At 38.3% G+C, this 19038-nt stretch overlaps 1 protein-coding gene across 4 annotated transcripts in view; it reads left to right on the forward strand.

Moving 5' to 3' along the window:
• EFR3A (EFR3 homolog A) overlaps positions 1 to 19038 on the forward strand; it is a 114871-nt gene that overhangs the window by 86758 nt on the left and 9075 nt on the right. For 3 of the 4 annotated variants that reach the window (XM_035011959.1, XM_035011962.1, XM_035011961.1), the window contains 6 exons: positions 1651 to 1812; positions 2500 to 2631; positions 3804 to 3871; positions 4808 to 4935; positions 12459 to 12550; positions 16934 to 16982. In XM_035011959.1, coding sequence (XP_034867850.1) covers positions 1651 to 1812; positions 2500 to 2631; positions 3804 to 3871; positions 4808 to 4935; positions 12459 to 12550; positions 16934 to 16982 — 631 coding nt within the window. Of the gene's footprint in view, positions 1 to 1650; positions 1813 to 2499; positions 2632 to 3803; positions 3872 to 4807; positions 4936 to 12458; positions 12551 to 13144; positions 13330 to 15927; positions 16347 to 16933; positions 16983 to 19038 lie in introns of those variants that run through there. The other variant, XR_004680585.1, reaches the window with a different exon arrangement.

Genomic DNA, 19038 nt, shown 5'->3' on the forward strand with positions numbered 1-19038 from the left:
CGCATGTAACTCCCATTTCCCTAAGGCCTATAGGAGAGGCATTGCCAAGTAGTGGGTTATTTAGGTTGATTAGACAATTCCAGACCACTTTGTGAAGTCATCACACCAACTTACACTGTATTATTATAGTTACATAATGTTAGATTTTAATGTTGTCTAACCTGATGGGTACATAGTAGGTATAATATCAACTTGAATTACTTAAGGAACCTGACATTAAAACTCCCATGTGTGCAAGCTTTAATGTTAATGATGTTTAGGAACCATAGGATTCAAGAATAGAGTTGGAGAGGGCCCAATATATAGACTGTTGTTGCACACCCAAGCATAGAACCATTTGAGAGAAGCAGAATCTGGATTCAGAAGACTGTGTTGGTCTTGTTCAGTCCTTTCCCCTAAAATGAACAGTCAGATGAACCTGCTGAGAAATAGGCCTGGGGTGTTAAGCTAAAGTCCCTCCACATATGAGTGAATAGGCCCCTAGTCTTAACCCTGGCTGAATATTAGAATCACCTGGGGTGGGGTGCCTGGGTGGCTCAGTCATTAAGTGTCTGCCTTCGGCTCAGGTCATGATCCCAGAGTCCTGGGATCGAGCCCTGCATCGGGCTCCCTGCTCAACGGGAAGCCTGCTTCTCCCTCTCACTCCCCCTGCTTATGGTCCCTCTCTCGCTGTGTCTCTCTCTGTCAAATAAATAAATAAAATCTTGGGGGGGAAAAAAAGAATCACCTGGGGAGCTTTGTGCTTCAGAAATATTTGGGCATCTCCACTAACCAGCTAAATCATATTGGGGGTGGGCAGTGGGGAGGGTAGAAGCATGGTGGTCATTCCACTTTCTCAATGATTGTAGTTTACAATTAGTGTTGAAAACCAATGCAACAGGTTGAGTTAATTACCACATAGTAATTAACCACATAGTCACATAGTGACTTTAAATGGAGAACACACTCAAATTTCTGTCAGCTCTCACTTAGCAGCTGAACCTATACTCAGGAATGCTTTAGATAGGAAAAGCTTTTCCATTCTGTATTAACATATTGAGATTAGTTTGGTTTAGGGGGAAACCTTTTGCAGTCCCTGGAGTGTTTCTGTAACCTCTTCCCTCGGCTTGCCTTTGGTCACTCCACACCAAAGTGTAGTGGAACCTGCAGATGCTCTTCCTTGGACAGCTCCTAACCTACCTCACAGGAGATTGCCTCCAAAGGCGAGAAAGCCTGAGTATATTTCCCCTTAGCCAAATGTTTTTTTTTTCTTTTCTTTTCTTTTTTTTTTAATCATTGCCAAGGCTGTATTGCAGAAGTATCTCCCGTAACTCTGTCAGCCATTTCAGCCTTTTCCCGAATCAGGCTATAACTTGCTTTTGTGTTTTCAGATTATCACTAAAAGCATCTCGTTGTTTACACTGGTACTCTTTCTTAGCTGCTGTTTTTATTTCTGGTTCATGCTTAAACTCTATCTTAGCTGGTAGTTGTATATCAGCATACTTGTTGATGTTGATAATTGTAATACAGTTTGACCCTCTGGTTATTAGCTTAAGTTTCTCTTCCGTGTTAGGTGATAAGACCACCTTTTAGGAGGTTAAATGCATATGAAATCTGCCTGTACTACTTTTAAGCAAAATCATCTTTTTCCTTTGTCGCTTCCCTTCTCAGAATGGGCAGCAACTGTATCGCCACATATATTTGGGCTGTAAAGAGGAAGACAATGTTCAGAAAAACTATGAGCTACTTTATACTTCTCTTGCTCTTATAACTATTGAATTGGCCAATGAAGACGTGGTTATTGATCTCATTCGATTAGCCATTGCTTTACAGGTATGCTTTCATAATCTTTCAGTGAGGAAAACTTTTTTTTTTTTTTAATGAACTAGACACCATCTTTAAAGTGGTGTTGCTGTTGCCTTTATCCAAGGACATGAATTTTAAAAGGGAGGTTTCTAGTTTTAAATAAAAAATACTCCAAGTTATGGTCATACTCATTCTTTTAACAAATATTGAGTGAGCATCCGCAGTGTGCCACATTTACTCAGAAACTTGAGAATACTGTGAAGGGGGGCAGCATGGCCCCTCCACCCATAGTCTTAAGTCTAGTGGGGAAGAGGGTCGTTACATAGTCATTACATATGTAGCTGTCTCATTGGAGTGTGCAAAGGACAGTGTGTGATGGGAATATGTATCAGATATATTTTAGTGTAAGATACATATGGGTACGTGTGCGCATATATATACGCACACACACACACACACACGTATGTGTGTATTTGTGTATCCCCTCCACCCCCCAAAAGACTTTCCTAAGAAAGAGCTATTCGAGAGATTGAACTCTCCTGTAAATGGACATTTATTCTCCTTTCAGAATTCTTTAAAAAACAACTTCTTAAAAGGTAACAGTTTTGTTGTCACTCCAAACGACCTGCGGTTTTTCCGTATAATCATAGAGAAAACACTAATGGAGCATAAGACCTTTATCTGTCACAAGCTGTGTTTGTTTTTTTATTAAAGGACAGTGCGATTATCAATGAGGATAATTTGCCCATGTTCCATCGCTGTGGGATCATGGCGCTGGTTGCGGCGTACCTCAACTTTGTAAGTCAGATGATCGCTGTCCCTGCATTTTGCCAACATGTTAGCAAGGTAAGATGTTTGGAAAAGTCCTTCGACTTGATTTTTATATAAAAATGGCTGATTTTCCTCTGGACTGCTGATTATTTTTAATTTTGATGATTTGAGTATCAAATTACAAAGATAATGCTGTAAAAGTATGCATCACTTTTTCAGTAGTGACTTAACTGAAACTAAACTAAAACTACAGCTAGTGTTTATACTTTTCCTTGATGCCTGTTGCTTTAATAGAATTTTTTTGTATAGTGGTCAAGTAGAATGCATGGTTTTCTTCTAGAATGTCATGTGAATTCTAATATATAATTGTTTTCCTTTTAAGCCATTATGAATCTTAGTATCTAAATTATTTTTAGTTACACTGTTTTATACGATTTTAGTTATTGTTTTAAATCAGTCTACTTGAGCCAGGTCTCAAAGGTTGAAGGAAAACATTTGTTAGAGATTTGTCTTGTCATTCAACTATATTCAGCTTTTGTCAGCAATAAGTCATTAAATAGCTACTTACGCAATTTAATATGAGTTTCAGAGCCTCTAACTTACCTGGCAGAGGAAGTCCAATGTAATTTTTATTCTTTAAAGATACTGGTCAAGGAGAGCCTCATTTTTCTGAAATTGGAAGCACATCTCTCAGTCCATGCTAAAATGCAGGCTTTTAGTGCATTCTAAGAAATAAAACTCATTCATTCGTTAGACAAGTGGTTGACTACCTGATGCCTGCCCTTAGAGATACAAATGCTACAAAAGTAGAGTGCCCCCCTCTCTAAGTTGCTCACGGTGCAGAGGAGCCTGACCTCAGAAGTACGTTGAGACCTCAGGCACGTGCTACAGAAGAGTGAGAGTGCCCACGGCCTTGGGCTTTGTCAAGGGGTTTCCAACGCAGTGGCACTCGAGGTGTTCTTATCCTTTTGTCGTAGGTTCAATCAGATGCGGTACATCATTGTTTTTTTATTACATGTATTATTTTATTGTTACAGTTTTGTTACCTTCTGGATTTTTAAAATAATAAATGTGAAAATAAAATGAACCCTGCTTGTGTGCTCTAAACATAGCTTAAATTCCAAAATAAAGTGCTGGTATCTTTCCAAATGTTTAATTTCAGTGTTTTTGGTTTTCCAAATTTTCAGAGCCAGGTCCTGAGGAGTGAGGTTTTTGATTTTTTTCTTTTGTTTTTGGATATTTTTCAGGTTATTGAAATTCGAACTATGGAAGCCCCTTATTTTCTACCAGAGCATATTTTCAGAGATAAGTGCATGTATGTTAATTCTTTACATTTTAAGGAAAGGGCACTGGCTTGAGAAACCTTTCAGTGATGATTACAAAGGAGTAAACTGTTAGGCTATTTTCGTGTATTTCGTATTTCTGTCATTTAATGCATGTGACTTCTTTCCCTTGCTATAAAAGTTCTTGTACAGTATAAGTGTAGACTCATGCACACACAGAGTCAATCTTTGATGAAAAAAATATATCTTACCTCTTTTTAGTATGGAGGTATATCTCAAATATAGCATGTTCTCATATATAAATAAGCATTTCCTTAAGAGAATACAGTATCCTATTCAAGACTTTCAGCACTCATAGCTAACAGTACTCACAAAATTGTGGGACAGAGAGTGTATTAAGAAAAACAGTGTTATACCCTTCCTTCTCCCTTGCTCTTAAAATAAGAACATATATGTGAACAATACTTTATTCAGACTTTGGAGCTGTAAAAGCAGTGTAATATTGGAAGCATCAGCATAAAATAATGTCAGACAGTTTGAGAAGAAAGTGGACCTTTTTATGTGATTGGGCTGGTGCTTCCTATCACTTTGATAGGTGTTTCATTAGCAATCGCTGAGCTACAGTTTGATTTTTCTTCTCTCAGAGTTTTAATTAGGTTAAAGCTGAATTTAGTCCTCTTCATCATTTAATGTGTGAATACCCACAGAATAATTAAGGCTGACTTCCCCATTGGAACGTTATTGGAGAAGGATTCACAGCAGAATGCTTAACATATGGGACCACATACCATGTGTTTTTATAGTCAGATTGGTCACCAAAAATACACTGATTTTTCTATCACTAATTACAGTTTAAGTTGTGTTTATATTTATATTTAGGCTTGGATCTAGCATGCCTGCATGTTAACTTATTTTTGCTCAGTAATTTAAATAATGCTGAATGACTTTTGTTATGATCAACCTGACAGGCTTCCAAAATCTTTAGAGAAGCATGACAAAAATTTATACTTTTTGACCAACAAGATTGCAGAGTCACTAGGCGGAAGCGGCTATAGTGTTGAGAGGTTGTCGGTACCGTATGTACCCCAAGTCACAGGTAAGAGGAGGGTAATTGGAACTCTAACTCTGGTGATGATGTTTCGGTAATTTTTCCATTAACACAGTTAGCAATGAAAATTCATTGTTTGTATACTTACTTTACCACAGTTTTTCAAATGCTTAGGTTTTACTTTCACTTAAATTTTGCTCTTGAAAACCTTTTAGTAAATCTCTTATGATTTTATCATGAACAAATGGAGTCTTTAAGTGATTGTTAGTATTATACTTAACATATTATTGTACTTCAAACAGAGGAACCCATGGGTATCTTTCTTCATTAACCCATATTGTGTTTGGCTTATGGAAATATATGTAAGTTGTTTAATGAGTGATTTGTGACTACTGAGCTGAATGAGGCAGGTAACTGCTGTCATTGGAAGCGCTGACTGCTTTGTAAAAAAAGTCTTCAGACCTTTTAAGTTAAGAATGTGTTTTCCTCTGTGCACCATGTATTTCTTTCCGTTCTCTTCATTGCCTCAAGTAATTCTGTTGTTTTTAAGGCAAAACTGCATGGTGTCTTGCATTTAGTGTTTAACAACTAAAATCAAAGTGTCTCTGTTCTGCGCCTTCATTGTCATTTGATGATCATATAAGTATTAAATTTGGCAGAAGAACTACTTCTTGCTTTGGGGACACCTTTGTTCTATATGAGAATTGTTTGACTTAGGCAGTTTTCTGGATTAATCACTAAAAATAGCACAATCTTTGTAAATAGCTATCTTTTTTATAATGTGGATCCAAAACATACACATTTATTACAGTGATAGTTCGTAATCCTCTGAGATGTTAATGAATGCTTTTGCATTTTCTTTTACATTCTACGCTATGAAAGTTCTATACCTCATGAATTCCTTGGGGATATAACAGTGGTACAGTTTTGTAATTTAAAACATTTTTTAAAAAAGACCTTAAAAATATTTCATTCTTATAATTTGGATTTAGCTCTCTTTCCTTCAGGCAAAAAACCTCATAAACCCAGGCACAAGCACAAAGGTAAATCCAAGTGTCAGTTTGGCCTGCCCTTCCCTCACCTGTCCTCTAGGAAAATAGCTTAATAAAATTTGCCTTTTAGAAATGGAGCCAGTGGCCCGTATATTTTATGTAGTAGTAAGTTCAGTGGTTATTTCCCTTCCCAGTAACCATAGTATATTTTCACCTTTGTTGTTTCCTTTTACCCTGTTCCTTTAACTCTTTTAACAGATGGGACTCTTAACAAGTAACAATTTTTAATGAAAATTATGGTACTTGTTTTTTTTAACAGATGGTTTGCTCCCCCCCCCCCCCCCAATAGATGTATTCTCATTCTTAATGCCTCTCTATCATTGACTGGAAGAATTCTGAATATTTCAGTATATATTTAATTTATGTAACTGCATAGAAATCCCTCAGTGTGAATAAGGTTTTTCTGATTTATAAAAACTTTGATAGTTTAGAACCAGTTTATGGCATGTATGCCCTGCCTTAATGCAGAGTTTGAAGATGCAGTGATGCTTTATGGTATAATCAATTGGTTATTAAAAATTTTTTTTGCTGTGTAACCATCAGATATTCATTTAAAAAAATCAGGGATTTAAGAAGAATATATCAAAAGAAAACGCAAAACATACTTAGTTTGCTGTGTATCATGCATATACCTATCATCATGAAAATATTAGCAGCCATTTAGTGTGCATTAACTCTGTTCCAGTCACTGAGATAAGCACTTGTATTCATTTTCTCATTTAATCCTTAAAGGTTTGGTGAAGTAGGTAGCATTATCTTTGTTTACAAATGAGAATAATGAGGTGGAAATTAAATAATTTCAGTAGGTAACACTACTGTTTCCCATGTACATAAAGATTGTTCAGTCATCCCTACTGATCCAGATTGTTTCTTTCATGTATTCCATAAACCTTGACTGACTGCCTACTATTTACCAAAAATTGGTGTGGTTTTGAGGGTAGAAAGATGTTAAGGATTAAAATCTGGTGGAGAAGGCGGACACATGATTAAAATATAATGGTAGTTGGTTCTAAAGAAAGAAGAAATGGTCTGCCTAAAAGTTATTGAACTGTTGGTGACTGACATATAGTAAGTGGGCCCTAAATATAAGGTGGTTATAGCATTTTTCTTTAATCTCAAATCCACCTAGAACTTGAGTGAATAGTGTAGGTCTAGGCATGTGCTAAATACTCCTCCATGAGGGGGTACCGTAATAGATCAATCAGCTAGATCAATCAGAAGTGTCAGTGGCTGTAGTAAACTTGTATAGTTAAATGTTTATGAGTATTTACAGTTCCAGCTTCAATGCAAACAGAAGCAAAAATGAAGAAAATAGGTAGAAGTCCCTACTTTCACAGAATTGATAGTCTTTCTCAACTGGGTTCTTCATCTGGACCACAAAGCACAGAAGATGATTTGAGTGACTATTTTCTCAGTTCCCCCCATGATGGCGTTTTACCAGTTTTATTCCAGATGCATAGCAAAGAAGCTAATTCATTATACAATTTGTCTCGAACAGGACAAATAACTGGACAGTTACAGCAGACCTTCAGGGCTATGATCAGAGAAGTTTGGGGTCCCAGGCAGCAGCTAGGAGAGCATTTGGTGGTCCAGGTTTGGTGGGCCAGGGATGTCTTCCAAAGGGAACAATTCCTGGGCTGAACCTGAAGCAGGTGTGAGGCAAGTGTTTTCTTCAGAAGTGTGATGGCATGTGTGAAAGAAGGGACATAGGCAAGAACGTGATTCTTCAGGGAATTAGTATGAAGTTAGTGTACTTGGACTGAATCAGAGGAGTAGGGTTGGGAATTGTAAACACAGGTTGCATATTTTGCACTATTCTGCAAGCATTGGGGAGTCAGTGAGTGATTTTAAACAGGGTTAGGCATTGTACAAGTATTACTGTGGTGGTATTACAGCATAGTGGAGATGGAGCACCCATTTAGAATGCTCGTCAGTAATTTCCAGGAGAGAGGACCATGGCCTGCACTAAGTGAGAATACAGAGAAGTGGGTGGATTCTAGAAAAACCTACAAGAAAGAATTTATAAGCAGTTGATTGGCATGAGGGGACAAGGAGAAAGCCAAAGATTTGTCTTGGTTTCTGCCTTGGATGCTTGGGTGGATGGATGGCACACCACTGAGGGTAAGAGTGGAGTGTATTTGCTGCTTCAGTTGCTTTTGTTTTTTTTTTTTTTTTTTTTTTTTGGAGAGTTGGGTGATATGACTGGGTTTAATTGAAGAAAGAAAAAGATGCACATTTTAGATGTAACTGTCTATACGTTGTTTTGGATCTTGGATGACAGAAAGGAGTTTTTATTCACAGAAATGAATAGGAAAAAGTGGCTAGTTTAGGGAATCAGCCTCTTGCTGAGTATCTTTGACAGTGAGCAACCATGTAGGGTGCCCTGTAGGCAGTTAAGAGTCACAGATGGGTTTTGTGTGGGAGTTCAGAGGTTGTAGTGAGCATAGCTCTGTCTAAGAATTGCTTCTAAACTCCCAAGTCCTAGTTAGAAACAATAAGGAGAGACGATGGTCACCATTGTGAATGAATAGCAGACACAGGAAGCAGAGCAGGAGGAGGGATGGGAAAGTGACGAGGGCACAGCAAGCAGTGTCTGGGACGACCCCAGCCCATCTTGAGGATGGAAAGCAGCGGTCTTCCCAGAGACCAGTGTATCACTATATCAGACACTGAGATGGTGACAGGGACGTTCTCTAGACAGCAGGACGGTGTAGTCCGTGGAGGCTGCAGTGAGGCTGCTTTCAGTAAGCTTGGAAGAGCAGGTCAGGAACAGACGCAGGTGGCCCACAGGGACCAGGGGCATTATCTCCGTAAGCTCTGTTTTAGAAACCTTACTTTCGTGTAGATGTCCATGATATCTGATTAGAGTTGTACCTGGGCTTTTCTGCAGTCACCTGTAAGCACGTGATTGTATAGGTCAAAAGAATAAAGTTCTGAGAACATAACATTAGAGTTTCCCATTACGTTTTATTTTCTTCCCTTTAAAATTTTTTAATCTTAAATCAGCTCCCTCTGGACTATGTTCTCATTGGTTTTTGCCATCCAGTGATTCCTTCCCTGCCCTCACGCCTCTCTTCCCTTTTTATTTTTATCTTCGACTTAAAGCTGACTTTACTGTGCTCCCCATCAGCCTTTGTATGTTAGCCTAGAAATCCTTTATGGGTTTTTTTGTGAGAAACAGGCTGCTATTCCTCATTTTGAGTTCTGATGAGGTCTTGACAGCTGACCAGCTTAGAAGGTAAAAGCAAGTCAGCAGTGATGACCACATACTACTTTGTAGCAGTTCTATTGATGTCATTATGTTTGGTAATTTATATCAAAGCACATGATCGTGAAGAAAAAGAATACAATGTCTAGGTCGTAGTCATAGCCACAAGCAGGAGATGGGGTATTTTCAGTCTGAAAACCGTAGCAGCGCAATCTGTATTGATGTGTCACAGTTGAGTATGTATTCATCCGTACCTGCAGCCTTCTTACAGCAGAACCCGAGTGAATCCTGCGTGGTAGGTGCAAAGCAGAGTTTGTCACTGAATTCCTGCTGTGATAACCGAGATAAGGCATTAAGTTACATGTCTTAGTACAAGGCCCAAGAAATGTTTGAAGGGTGCCGTTGATGGAAGGGTGATGGGGAAGATCAATCATAACTGTGATAGTAAGTTTTTGTATCTGAAAGAAAGAGGGATAAGTAAAAATAAATGGAGTAATATTTAAAATTTTAAGGAAGTGATGTAATATTCATTTAGGCCTTAGAAGATGTGAAAATTTGTATAGTGGGAGGATGTAAAGAAGGACAAGAAATAAAGTGTTTCCAGTAGGGGTTTCTGTTTCTAGAAAAGCATGGAAGGCAGGAGGCCAGAGCACGCTCAGAGATTGGAAAACAGCACATTTTACTTGAACATTAGATAAATTAGGGAGCAGTTGAAGTTACTGTTGGTAGATCTGACCAGAGACCCCAGAATGGCTTTTTAATTCATCAAGAAGTGGGTGGCTTTGTGGAGTGATGTGGTTAGTGTTTTAAGAAACTTATGATATGATGGTGGCATATAGGGAATATTGTAGAAGGGGCTATTACTGGTGAGGATGGACTGGGTCGGTGATTCTCATCTGAGGGTGATTTTGCCCATGCCAGGAAATACTTGTCTATCCTGGAGACATTTTTAGTTATCACCACTGTGGGGCAAGGAGAGGTGGGGTAGGCCCTACTGGTTGCTAGTGGGTAGAAGCTAAACATCCTGCAATACACGGAAAACCCCCCCACCACAAGAATTATCTGGCCCAAAAGATCAGTAGTGCCAAGGTTTAACCCTGGCTAAGTTAAGTTGTGATAATAATCATAGGTTCTTAGTGGGGTTTTTTTTTTTTTAAAGATTTTATTTATTTATTCATGAGAGACAGAGAGAGAGAGAGAGAGAGGCAGAGGGAGAAGCAGGCTCCCAAGGAGCAGAGAGCCCGATGCGGGACTCGATCCCAGGACCCCGGGATCATGACCTGAGCCGAAGGCAGACGCTTAACCATCTGAGCCACCCAGGCACCCGGTTCTTAGTGGTTTAAAGCAGTAAAGATTTGTTGCTCAAATTAACTGTGCATAACTTCATAGCATCCATATCTGGAATCCAAGCTGATGGAGCAGCTGCTCTCTAGAATGCTGCTTGTTCTTTATTGGCCAGAACTAGTTGCATAGTCCCTCTAAACCACAGAGAAGCTGGAATTGCAGTCCTACTTGCTGCCTAGAAAGAGGGTGAACAACCGTATTTGATCACCAGCTTCAATTACCACCATGGAAGGCTACCATGGAGTAGAAGTGGTCAGTAAGAAACCAGTTTCTTCATCTGTGCTGGCCTTCTTGTGGTTCTTTATTCTTGACTCTTTCCGTAGAAGAAAATCACAGTATGTATAAAATAGGATTAGAGAGATGGGGTGTTGCCAGATTATGAAGTGACTGTGCTGTCAGACATAGATTCTAGACCTGAGCTTCCCAGCTGCTTTTGGGAACATTTCAGATGTGTCTGGATATTGATCTCCTTAGCCCTTCTAGTAAATGGGTTGTGGCTGGGGCAGTCAGAGCCTACAGTGTGAGCAGCCTCTTCCATTTTACTCTGACATGTTCTAAACCCAACTGTAAAAGCTTGGGAAGCTCTGTATCAGTGCGTGGGCTGTATTTGTTTTAAAATTATAATTAAGACTAAAAATGATTTACTTTCAAAATAACACTATTAGCAGTATAAAAGGGAGAGATCAGGTAGGAAGCTATCCTAAGAATTCAGGCAAAAAAGATGCAGAATTTTAATGATGGCCCTCTTGAAAATAAATAGGGCAGTGTGACATAAAGATGGTTTATTAGAGATGTTAAAATTGGGTTTAGAACATGTTGAATAGAACTGACTAATAGGAAATTGGAAATACTGAACTGGAGCTCAGAAGAGAAAATATACTTGTCCAGTTCAACTGTGGTTGAATAAACCTCTAATTCTATGTATTGGAATACATAAAGTGGCTTCATTTTTTTTGGATGAAACCATAACTATTAGTTGTTCTCCTTGCACCCTGTCCTTCTCCATTGTGCTTCATTATTTCTGTAACTATTTGTTTATTTTGGGTCTTATCTGTTAGACTGTAAGCTCGTATGGACTACATTCAGCAGTCTGTCCCTAACACCTAACATGGTGTCTAATCACTTTATAGATTTATTGAATGCCGAAGGAGAAAATCGAAGTAGAAAAAAATGTGTGGGGGGAGATTATAATAAAAAAAAATTCAAATTTCCACGAAACGGTTAAGCTAAAATGGGCCTAGGGATAGCTGTTGAACTTACTGGGTGGGAAGACACTCTTTTGAGAAGAGTGGTTAAGGGCAGGATTATAACTTCAGGGGTTAAGAGTAGGTAGTGACAGATTACAGCAGTTGGTTCAGACCAAGCATGTTTGCCAAAGTGGGGAGAAAGTAGGCACTGAAGTGAAGGGTAGGTTTTTCCGGATAGGTGAGGAGCCGGTGGAGTTGAATGGCTGGAAAGGGTGGAGAAGGAGCTATTGACTGAAGCAGCAGATCCTTTCAGTCCACAAATGTGGTGCATGGTAAACACTTGCAGACATGGGTTCCTGAGCTAGATCCATAGTTAGTGCAGCTTTCACTGTTCAGGGGAGAAATGAGAGATATAAGGGCAACATTGTGAGTGTTCAGTAAAAATGAATGTATTCAATTTAGATTATGTAATTCCTCCTTTTAGTGTTGACTTTTGTTTTTTATTAAACTATTAGGGTAATGGTAATGTTGCTGCTCTGAATGCCCCTTTTTGGAAAATAAAACTGTTAACTTTAGTTCACCCCATCAGTTTTTTTTTTTTTTTATCTGCTTGATAAAATTTAAAAGTCTGAGAACACAATGCTTCATACATTTAGAAAGAGCAAAAAAGACAACTGTTTATTTTCTGAGATTTTTTGAAATCTGAAATAGGTAGAGTTTTTAAATGATATACCATTTCTAACTAGCAAGTAATGGTGGAAAAAACCATTTTGATTTTAGATGAAGATCGACTTTCTAGAAGAAAAAGTATTGTGGACACCGTATCCATTCAGGTGGATATTTTACCCAACAGCATTCCTTCTGATGATGTGGTAAGTTGCTGAAAGTGTATGGCAGAGTACTTTCTTGAGATGGGTATCAATTTAAAATAACTTTTTGCCCCTCCATGCTTTCAAACAGGAGCAAATATAACTCTAAATTATCCCCATATCGACAGTGCTATTAGTAGACATTAATCTGATTTAGCCTTGAGCTTATTTTTTATTTTACTAAACTCATGTCAGCTCTCAGTAAAGATACATAAACTTAACATTGTGTGTTATGAGGTCATTAAGCTTTACATTGTAATTTAGTGTAATAAAAGGAACTGTGAAACAGAACTAAGTTTTTATCAGAAATGTTATGTAAGGCCTGTTATTAAATTGGGAGGTGCTCCAAATTCTATTTATTTTTAAAGATTTATGAAACGAATTAGGAGAATAAAGGGAACTGTACAATCTCATGTGAAGGCAAGTACTGTGTGGAAGGTTTCAAAGCCTCAGCTGGGAGGGAAACTTTTTTATCCTTTGATAGTAACTATAATGGCTTTAATGTCGGCTACACTGTATCAGTGCCCCGTGTACTCTTTAAGAACTGTGACTGACTTGAAGGGTCAGAGATTTGATGCTCTCCTCCTGTTTCAATAGAACACAGAAGTGTATCCTGAGCTTTAGGAAGAAGAAAACAGCCAGTATTGTCTAAGACTTACTCTGCACAAATCACCAGAGAATTTTTTGATGGTCAAGTAAAAATGCTGAAATACCAGGATGTCATCCTCCTCCTTGGAGTTTATCTGTTGTTTGCCTTCCTAGGTTTTTCATTATTTCTCATGGTACAGTATAAATAATTAAGAGATTATCCATCTAAGAAAAGGGGAAGGAATTTGCCTGAATTCATGCTGTCACAGCGCTCCCCCCCCCCCCCAATCCCTGTCAGTCTTCAGGAATTGAACTTTTTGGTGGCCAGTTCCAGCCAATTAGCTTACATCTTTTATGGTGTTCCACTCCCCATTAAGTAGAACCAGTCAGTTTCATTAAGAAATTATCAGCAGTGTGTCAAGAGTAGTTAAGAGGCAGTTAGTGTTCATTTTGAAATAGAGTGGGTGTAGTTTCTTGCCAGTTTAAAGCTCAAGAAAAATCATCTTCCTGTTTAAATTCACCTCTTGAAAGCCATCTTAACGTATATACTTTTTTACTGGTCAGGAGGGTATTGTGCTAGCTCTGTATTTTAATGATTATGAATTTGTTGCTGTTACCTTTTGGGGGAAAATTAATCTAAAGCCTTGGTTTATACACTTTATCAAGAGTGCAGTAAATTTTATTGAGTGGTATCCCATTCTCTTTTTGTTAACCATTTTTATTTAAAAAAATATATATATATACATATAGCACTTCAAGGTGTTGCAAAGAAATCAATCTATTTTGATAAAAACATTTTATCATTCCGGGACAAAAAGAACTAAAGAAAATATTTGCATTGTATAAAGACTTAACTATAGGAAGAAGATTCTTAAACATACATTTTGCAATTAAAAGTCCATTAATACATTTGTTAACTTGTTAAAGACCCTGTTTTTTCTTTGCTGTAAGTCCTAAGTCAAATATGCTGCACACCAAGCATTTGAAAAGTTAAGTACAGTTTCTTATAAGATTTACCTGAGCACATTGGTGTTTCAAACTCATTTACCATTATGGAATCTGATTTTGCGTATTAGGAATGACTGTTCAAAAACCAGAAGACAAAATAACATTACCCTCTAGACTGGAACTAATTAATTTCATAGCATGGAAAGGAGAAATACACGTCAATTAAGTGCTCACCAATTAATGATGTAACAAAATATCAAACTATGAATAAGTATATTTGCTAACAGTCAAATAAGAGAATTACTCATTTAAAAAACAGTACTCTTGTATTTGATAAAAATTATTTGAAATTTTATATACATAATCCCAGTTAATCCTCAGATATATCCAATATCTGCTTTTAGAGCTTATATATATTTTTAAAGTCAGAATGTTTAGATGAGATCATAGCAAACTTATGTTTTCCATAGATATAACTCAAATTGTTACTGTAGTCTAATGAATAATCACCACTCAGTTCTTCTTTCTAAAAGGTAATAGTGCTTAATTATTTGGGGGAATGAATGGGAGGCTATACATATTACATTTTCAGTGCATATTGAATTTTTCTTTGTACAAAATTAAGTCACTGGTTGGCTAAAAAGAATTGTCATTTATTCTAGGATAAATAACAGATCTTTGTTTTACACACTCCTGCCTTTTCCCATAAACGAATAAAGAAACTTGCATGTGTGCTAACAAAACAAGTCTAGTATAATATGAGTCGGAAGCTGCTCTGCTAGGTGCTATAAAATTAGTAAGATATCAGCGGAAGTAACATAACAACTAGTCTGATTGGAAGAAGACAAACACATTTTATGTAGGCTCAAGGGTGTTGTACAGTCTAGGTTAGAGCTGTAGATCATGAATAAGGCAAAAGTCATCAAGAGTAAAAGGAGTGTTGAAACTCCTCGAGCCTGGTGCCTTTGCACCATTTCTCCAGAACACACAACTGGTGTTCTAGAGAGGCAAATAGACTGTAGTTTGGTTGGGCACCGAATGAAATAGGTGGCTTGTACTTAGTAGCTACACTGTATGAAAAATAGGAATTGTTGAACACTAATATAAAGCAGTTGGTCTTTTTTTCCTTTTTAAATAGGATTCACAAAAGGAAAGAGTGGGAAACAAGATTGAAGCCAAATTATAGAAGGTTTTGTCACCTGCCTGAGGGCTTTGTGTGTGATTTGGTAGGAAGTAGGGAAACCCTGAAATTTGGGCAGTGTCATTATCACGGCTATGCTTTCATGAAAGGAATCTCAGAAGCGTGGCTAGGCTGAACTGAAAAGAAGGGACCGGAGGTAGAGAGGCCATCTAGTAGATCCTTTTACTAGTCTACAGTTTGGGTAAGGAGGACCTGCAGTAGCCAGGCTGGAGATAAGGTAGGGGACAAGAGAGCAGTAGCCTGTTCCGGAGCAGGATGGGCAGGTCCAAGAAGTAACTAAAAGGGAGTCCGAGAAAGGAGGTTAAAAACAAGAAAGGAGAGGGGCAGAGTGACTCTATCAGGATCATCCGAATTAGGGAAAACAAGAACCAAGAGAGAAGAGTTCTTGGAATAAAGGACTTTAACTTCTCACTTACCAGGGATCAAATAGGTAATAATTCACAGTTATATGTAACAAGGAGGCTGGCCTCGTAGTTCTTCTGTGTTCTTTTCCCTGTACTGTAGTTGCTTCTCAGAAGTCTAAAACTCCTCACCAGTTGTAAGAACGACAGTGGGTTTTTTTCATTGAGGTACTAGACTGCTGCTAGGTACAAATAATTAATGAGCCAGAGCCTAATCCTGTATATCTGCTCCAAATATCTAGAACAAAGCAACCGAAGATTCCCAAGTTTAATCTGACTTCAACTAGAAATATGAACCCTCAGTAGAAAAACTGAGGTAGTGGAACGCTTGCTGCTTGATTTCCAGCTAAAGCCTTTGTATTACAGAGAAGTTAAGGTGCAAAGCATGAAGTCTTGCTTTCGTTAGTCTTGCTGCCTTAGACTTAGCAAAAGAAGCTCATGAGCTAAAATTAGGGATGACCAGAGGCCCAGGCAAGTACTCAGGTATCATTTCATAACTTCTATTCAGAGATACTATAGTAACTGGGTGTTATTGCTCCCCCTGAAAATGTGCTGGTGCCGTAAAAAGTATTACTGATTTTTTATCATAAAGCAATTGATTTCATGCCTTTTATATATCTCAAAGCAAGAAATGGGGGAAGCTTCTTATTAAAAGGTATTTCTGGAAAATAAGTGTAGGTGGTTGACCTTAGAAGACCCAGAATATGAATGTTTTAAGATGTTAATTGTACTCATTTGAACACTTCCCAAAGTAGTGGTGATTCTTGCTTCTAAACCATTTAAAGTTTTCAGTTTATTTTTTATTTGTAAACTGTATATGGCACCAAAATTATAGAGGGTGTAGAGTATACTTAGTTTTCATGTATTACATAACTGAACTGTATTGACGTTCTTTTCTCTGCCTTGACTCTCTCAAAGCACTGTTCACTTAGGGAAGCCTAGTTCAGTCAGTGGGCCTCAGGCCTGTTGCACACTCCGTGAGTGGAGATGGAGTTCTGTAACTCAGTGGTGGTTGGGTTGCCTACAGGATGCTGATCCTGGCAGCCTAGCATTAATCCCTGCAGTAGGCCACGGGTACCGAGGAGGAAGGGGAGATTATGGGATACTGTGGAGGATAATCACAAATCCAGCCAGCACAGAGAAGAAAAACAACTATAAAAGTTCTTAGATGACTTGTAACTAGGGGAAGGTGTTATTTATATTGACCTTTCTTAACTCTTTATTTTACTTAAAATCACTTTTCTCTAGGTTAGTAACACTGAAGAAATCACCTTTGAAGCATTGAAGAAAGCAATTGGTGAGATTTTTGTTAACTCTCCTAATGATTTGCTAGCTTATCTCTGTCTTAGTACTTGATGAGGTGGCCAGAATAAACAGAAGCAGCATGGCATTTGTGTGTAGATCTGTAAGTGATTTATTCAGCTGTGTTTTTTATTTTTTATTTATTTTTCTTAAAGATTTTTTACTTATTTATTTGACAGAGATACAGTGAGAGAGGGAACATAAGCAGGGGGAGTGGGAGAGGGAGAAGCAGGCTTCCCACTGAGCAGGGAGCCCGATGTGGGGCTTGATCCCAGGACCCCGGGATCATGACCTGAGCCGAAGGCAGATGCTTAACAACTGAACCACCCAGGCGCCCCCCAGCTGTTTTTTAGACTTATACTTGTCCTGTCTTATCAGAGGTAGTTCTGCTCTGTACAGTGACTGTCCTAGAATTAAGAAAGCACGTCAGTATATTTTAATGCCACACTTATTTGGTAGCCAACCTGCAGGCTGCTCCAACTTCTTAGGAGAAATAGCATGCTTCCTTTTGTAGGACATGGGGGGATGAAAATTCTGAATAAATTGAGTAACCTAACAGGCACACAGTAGTGTGATTAGAGGCGTGTTTCTAATGGGGCAGGAGAAAGGAGCTGGCTGAGATTGTTAGCAGGTAGGCATGAGAGAGGACCATGTTAACTCTTGCTGTTTTATCGGTGAGATCATCGGTGCAGAGAAATTACCAAACTCTTCTGAGATCACATAGCAAGTAAATGCTGATGCCAGATTTCGTACCCACAGTTGACTGACTGTAATCTTTTTACTTTGCATAAAATATTACTCTGATTTTTTTTCTCCTTTGTCCCTTATGGAAATAAGTTTTGTATGATTTGCCTCTTTTTTAAAATTTTAAAACGGTTCTTTCAATTAAGTATTGATATAAATTACTGCTAGGCTAATGATACCTTGTTCTCAGTTTTTCTAACTGGTAAAGCAATATAGGGTGGAAATGGGCTCTCATCTTTTCAGAGCTGTTAGAAGAAAAAAATTAGTATCAAGGAAAGTGGAGTGCTCTAGCACCCATCATCCATGAAGTAAAATCTGACCTTTTTTGGCTTAATCCATTAGAGGATTTTTGAATTATTGTAATACAATGTCAAATTTACCAAAATAAAATTAATTGAATTCAGTAAGCAATTTTGAACATCCATTATATGCAATATATTTTGAGACGTTTAAAGATTAATAGGACATGTCATCGGGTGCGTGGCTGGCTCAGTTGGTGGAGCATGTGACTCTTAATCTCAGGGTTGTGAGTTTAAGCCCCATGTTGGGCATGGAGCCTACTTAAAAATAACAGTAACAACAGGATAGGACATGTCGAGAAATTTACAGTCTAGGACAGTGGTTCTCACAGTGTGTCTGTGGATCCCTCAGTAGCCTGTGGTGGCTCTTTCAAGGGATCCTTCATGCAAAACATATTTTCACCTAACAGTGTCTTTACGCTGTTAGCCTTTGTACTACGTCAGATAACAGGAATGACGGAGACCATAGCACCACACTAGTCTAGCAGTGATCGTACTCCTTAGTACCACACACACACAGTTACTTTAAAATGAGATTTTATTTAGGAATGCTCTTACTGTAAATTATTTTATTAAATCTCAACCCATGGGTACGTATCTTTGGGAAGTACACATAAAGCACTTCTTTGATTGCCTTGATTTGCAAGCTGAACTAGCTGATTTTTTTTTAAAGATTTAGAGAGAGAGTGCACAAGTCGGTGGGGGGAGGGGCAGAGGGAGGGAGAGAGAGAATCTCAAGCAGACTCCCTGCCAAGCACGGAGCCCAACACGGGTCTCAGTCCCATGACCCTGAGATCATGACCTGAGCCGAAGTCAAGAGTGGGCTGCTTAACCGAACGAGCCACCCAGGCGCCCCTGAACTGGTCGATTTTTATAAGGAACACCATTTTTATTTCAAAAAGAAAGAAAAAAAGACTGACAGAAAACCTGTGGTATTTGGTAGGCATTTTCTGGAAAATAAATGAAACAAAGCTGTGACTTTAAGAGGAAAAACAAAACCATCCTCAC

This window comes from Mirounga leonina, unplaced genomic scaffold (genome assembly GCF_011800145.1).
Source record: "Mirounga leonina isolate KUSES-001 unplaced genomic scaffold, KU_Mleo_1.0 Mir_165, whole genome shotgun sequence".
Classification (NCBI taxonomy): Eukaryota; Metazoa; Chordata; class Mammalia; order Carnivora; family Phocidae; genus Mirounga; species Mirounga leonina.